Raw genomic sequence first — 5,000 nt, 5'->3', positions numbered from 1 at the left:
AGGTCTATGTGTTATGCTGAGGGGTGTCTTTTGGTTATGTTGAGGAGTTCCTTTTTTCTGGTGGGTAGGACTATGTGTTATGCTGTGGGGTGTCCTTTGGTTATGTTGGGAGTTTCTTTTGCTATGTGGGTAGGCCTATGTGCTATGTTGGGGGGGGGTTCCTTTTACTATGTGGGTAGGTCTATATGTTATGCTGAGGGGGCTCTTTTGGTTATGTTGGGGAGTTCCTTTTTTCTGGCGGGAGGTCCTGTTGGCCTTTGATGTTGGGGAACGTCTCGTGAGGAGAAGGAACTCGGCGGGTATTTGTGTAGTTGTCAGACGGAGATTAGATGGAGGTGAGGGTCTGCTTCCCTTGTGTGCGTGTGTGTGTGTGTGTTGGGTGTTTGTGTGTGTGTGTGTGTGTATGTTTGGTGTTTGTGTGTGTGTGTGTGTGTGTGTTGGGTGTTTGCGTGTGTGTGTGTGTATGTTTGGTGTTTGTGTGTGTGTTTGTGTGTGTTGTGTGTGTGTGTGGGTTGGGTGTTTGTCTGTGTGTGTGTTGGGTGTGTGTGTGTGTGTATGTTGGGTGTTTGTCTGTGTGTGTGTTGGGTGTGTTGGGTGGGTGTGTGTGTGTTGGGTGGGTGTGTGTGTGAGTGTTGGGTGTGTGTGTATGTGTGTTGGGTGTGTGTGTGTGTGGATGTTGGGTGTTTGGGTGTGTTGGGTGTTTGTGTGTGTGTGTGTGTGTGTGTTTGTGTGTTGGGTGGTTGTGTGTGTTGGGTGTTTGTGTGTGTGTGTGTGTGTGTTGTGTGTGTGTGTGTGTGTGTTGTGTTGGGTGGTTGTGTGTGTTGGGTGTCTGTGTGTGTGTTGGGTGTTGGGTGTTTGTGTGTGTGTGTGTTGGGTGTGTGTGTGTGTGCTATGTTGGGTGTGTGTGTGTGTATGTTGGGTGTGTGTGTGTGTGTGTGTTGGGTGTTTGTGTGTGTTGGGTGTTTGTGTGTGTGTGTGTGTGTTGGGTGGTTGTGTGTGTTGGGTGTTTGTGTGTGTGTGTGTGTGTTGGAGTGTTTGTGTGTGTTGGGTGTTTGTGTGTGTGTGTTGGGTGTGTGTGTGGGTGTGTGTGTGGTGTTGGGTGTTTCTAGTGTGTGTTGGGTGTTTGTGTGTGTGTGTTGGGTGTTTGGGTGTGTTGGGTGTTTGTGTGTGTGTGTGTGTGTGTTGGGTGGTTGTGTGTGTTGGGTGGTTGTGTGTGTGTGTGTGTGTTGGGTGGTTGTGTGTGTGTTGGGTGTTTGTGTGTGTGTGTGTGTGTTGGGTGGTTGTGTGTGTTGGAGTGTTTGTGTGTGTGTGTGTGTTGGGTGGTTGTGTGTGTGTTGGGTGTTTGTGTGCATGTGTGTGTGTTGGGTGGTTGTGTGTGTGTTGGGTGTTTGTGTGTGTGTGTGTTGGGTGTTTGTGTGTTTGTTGGGTGTTTGTGTGTGTGTGTGTGTGTGTTGGGTGTTTGTTTTCTGTGTGTTGGGTGTCTGTGTGTGTGCTGGGTGTTTGTGTGTGTGTTGGGTGTTTGTGTGTGTGTTGGGTGTTTGTGTGTGTGTTTATGTGTTGGGTGTTTGTGTTCGTGTGTGTGTGTGTTGGGTGTTTGTGTTCGTGTGTGTGTTGGGTGTTTGTGTGTGTGTTGGGTGTTTGTGTGTGTGTGTGTTGGGTGTTTGTGTGTGTGTGTGTGGGTGTTGGGTGTGTGTTGGGTGTCTGTGTGTTTGTGTGTTGGGTGTTTGTGCGTTTGCTTGTGTGTGTGTGTTGGGTGTTTGTGTGCGTGTTGGGTGTCTGTGTGTGTGTGTGTGTGTTGGGTGTCTGTGTGTGTGTGTGTGTTGGGTGTTTGTGTGTGTGTTGGGTGTTTGTGTGTGTGTGTGTGTTGGGTGTTTGTGTGTGTGTGTGTGTTGGGTGTTTGTGTGTGTGTTGGGTGTCTGTGTGTGTGTGTGTTGGGTGTTTGTGTGTGTGTTGGGTGTCTGTGCGTGTGTGTTGGTTGTTTGTGTGTGTGTTGGGTGTTTGTGTGTGTTGGGTGTTTGTGTGTGTGTTGGGTGTTTATGTGTGTTTGTGTGTTGGGTGTTTGTGCGTTTGCTTGTGTGTGTGTGTTGGGTGTTTGTGTGTGTGTTGGGTGTCTGTGTGTGTGTGTGTTGGGTGTTTGTGTGTGTGTTGGGTGTCTGTGCGTGTGTGTTGGTTGTTTGTGTGTGTGTTGGGTGTTTGTGTGTGTGTTGGGTGTTTGTGTGTGTTGGGTGTGTGTGTGTGTGTTGGGTGTTTGTGTATGTGTTGGGTGTCTGTGTGTGTGTGTGTGTGTGTTGGGTGTTTGTGTGTGTGTTGGGTGTCTGTGTGTGTGTGTGTGTGTTGGGTGTTTGTGTGTGTTTATGTGTGTGTATGTTGGGTGTTTGTGTGTGTATGTGTGTATTTTATGTGTTTGTATGTTGAGTGTTTGTGTGCATGTGTGTGTGTGTGTTGGATGTTTGTGTGTGTGTGTGTGTTGGGTGTTTGTGTGTGTGTGTGTGTTGGGTGTATGCGTGTGTGTGTGTGTGTGTTGGATGTTTGTGTGTGTGTGTGTGTTGGGTGTTTGTGTGTGTGTGTGTGTGTTTATGTGTTTGTATGTTGAGTGTTTGTGTGCGCGCGTGTGTGTGTGTGTGTGTTGGGTGTTTGTGTGTGTGTGTGTTTATTTGTTTGTATGTTGGATGTTTGTGTGTTTGTGTGTGTCTATGTACATTGTGTGTATCTATACTCTACCTAGACGCAATAAATAGAAAAGGCCTCTTCAGTAAACCAATTCAAGTCTACCCATAAATATTCCAGGTGAGCAAATACACACAACCTAACAGAAGAACAGATCCATTAAACATCAAACAAACATATTTATATATGATAATATAATATATATATATATATATATATATATATTATATATATATATATATATATATATATATATTATATATATATTAATTATAACATTATAATATAATTATAATAATAATATATATATATATATATATATATATATATATATATATATATATATATATTATAATATATAAATATATATTATATATAATATATATAATATGATATATATATATACATATTTATATATATATTTATAAATATATATGTAATAATAATTATATATATATAATATATAATATATATATATATATATATATATATATATATATATATATATATATATATATATATATATATATGTTTAACATATATATGATGGGCACATTCAAATATCTTTCTTTTACGGAACTGAGCTCACCACACCACAAACACCATCCTATCACCATAACACCATAAGTGCTACTCATATCCTCATTCTAACACCAACTTACGTCCTGTCAAAACTCACTCTAAGTTATTCATCCATTTCGCTACACAGGACTTTAAACGCCATCCCCACACCGCCATCACCACGACCACACAACAGATTCAACACCAGACACTCCACCACACCCCCCATCTAACCCCCCCCCCCGCCTCCTGCCGCTCCTTCCAGACATCCTATCGAAGCTCCGAGAGTGCTGCGAGCCCCCGCTGCGCCCCCCGCTGGACACCCTCAAGGCGCCCGAGTACGTCCACCGGTGCCTGAGGGAGTGCTGGGTCGAGGAGCCTGACGAGAGGCCCGACTTCAAGCTCATCCAGATGCGCTTGAAGGAAATGCAGGCGGGGCTGTGAGTGCCTTTCGTATTTTTTTAATTTTTTTTTTTAGGGCAAGCATGGTGTTGTACTTGTGATGGTGATACGAGTGTATATGCATATATAAAAATATACATATATGTATGTATATGTATGTACATATATATATACGTATATATATATTGTGAGGCATGATTCTTTGTGTTTTATTCGGATATATATTTTATTTCTTTGGCTTCGTATCAGATTATCATTTCGTGAATATATTTATGTTCTATAAGAGAATGGTTATTTTCGTTCGTTATTCATACGATTCTATACTTTACTCTTTTCAGTGTCGTTCGTTACATATCCTTGTTCACGAATGTTTATGCATGTCGATTTTCAAAACTTCCAGATTTGCATTTCTAACTGAATGGACGTGTTTCTGAATGTTCATCTCCCGTTCATCTGCCTCTTCAAACTATGTGTTGTTTCTAGTTTACGTTTTGTTCAGCGGCCTCGGTGAACAAAGCAGAGGAACGGAGACGCGCTGAGAGGTCAAGATAGAGAGGTATGTCTGGTAGGAAAAAAAAAGTTTTTTTTGTCTCTCTCCTCAGGCACGATTTTATTTTTCATTTTTGTTTCTGTTCTTGTTCTTTTATATTGGTTTATTTCTTTCAGTTAGTTTGTTCGTTTATTCTTATTTGCTCTGTGTATTTTTCTGTCTAATTCTAACTGTTCATTCATCTAATCCTCTCTCTCTCTTTTGCCCCACGCACTTTCCTCATTGGTTTTTTACCTATTCACATATCTCTCTATTTACGTCTATTCCCCTGCCACATTCTTTCTCTTTATTTCTTTCCCTATTTCGCTCCCACTCCTTTGTCTTTCTCACTTTTTATTTCCCTCTCTCGTTTATTCCGTCTTTCTCTTTCACTATTACATACTCTCTCATATCTTTCTTTATTTCTTTCTCTCTCTCTTCCTTCCTCTTCTCTGTTAAAATCTCTCTTTTTCTCCTCTTCCCTCCCCCTTCTCTCTAACTTTCCTCCCCCCCTCTCTCTCTCTCTCTCTCTCTCTCTCTCTCTCTCTCTCTCTCTCTCTCTCTCTGTCTCTCTCTTTTTCTCTCCTCCCCCCCCCCCTCTCTCCCTCTCTCTCCTCTCTCTCTCCTCTCTCCTCTTCTCTCTCTCTCTCTCTCTCTCTCTCTCTCTCTCTCTCTCTCTCTCTCTCTCTCTCTCTTTCTCCCTCTCTCTCTCTCCCCCTCTCTCTCTCCCCCCCTCTCTCTCCCTCCTCCTCCCTCTCTCTCTCTCTCTCTCTCTCTCTCTCTCTCTCTCTCTCTCTCTCTCTCTCTCTCTCTCTCTCTCTCTCTCTCTCTCTGTTCGTCT

General features: G+C 42.7%; 1 protein-coding gene across 1 annotated transcript in view; it reads left to right on the top strand.

The window, feature by feature from the left end:
* The window catches only part of LOC113824967 (guanylate cyclase 32E), a gene marked incomplete at its 5' end in the record, with an annotated part of 113,496 nt that overhangs the window by 74,829 nt on the left and 33,667 nt on the right, over positions 1 to 5,000 (top strand). Inside the window, 1 exon segment of the mRNA XM_070119770.1 lies at positions 3,494 to 3,668. Coding sequence (XP_069975871.1) covers positions 3,494 to 3,668 — 175 coding nt within the window.

Source organism: Penaeus vannamei, unplaced genomic scaffold, assembly GCF_042767895.1.
Source record: "Penaeus vannamei isolate JL-2024 unplaced genomic scaffold, ASM4276789v1 unanchor636, whole genome shotgun sequence".
Lineage (NCBI taxonomy): Eukaryota > Metazoa > Arthropoda > Malacostraca > Decapoda > Penaeidae > Penaeus > Penaeus vannamei.
This window is presented reverse-complemented; position numbering and strand designations above follow the sequence as displayed.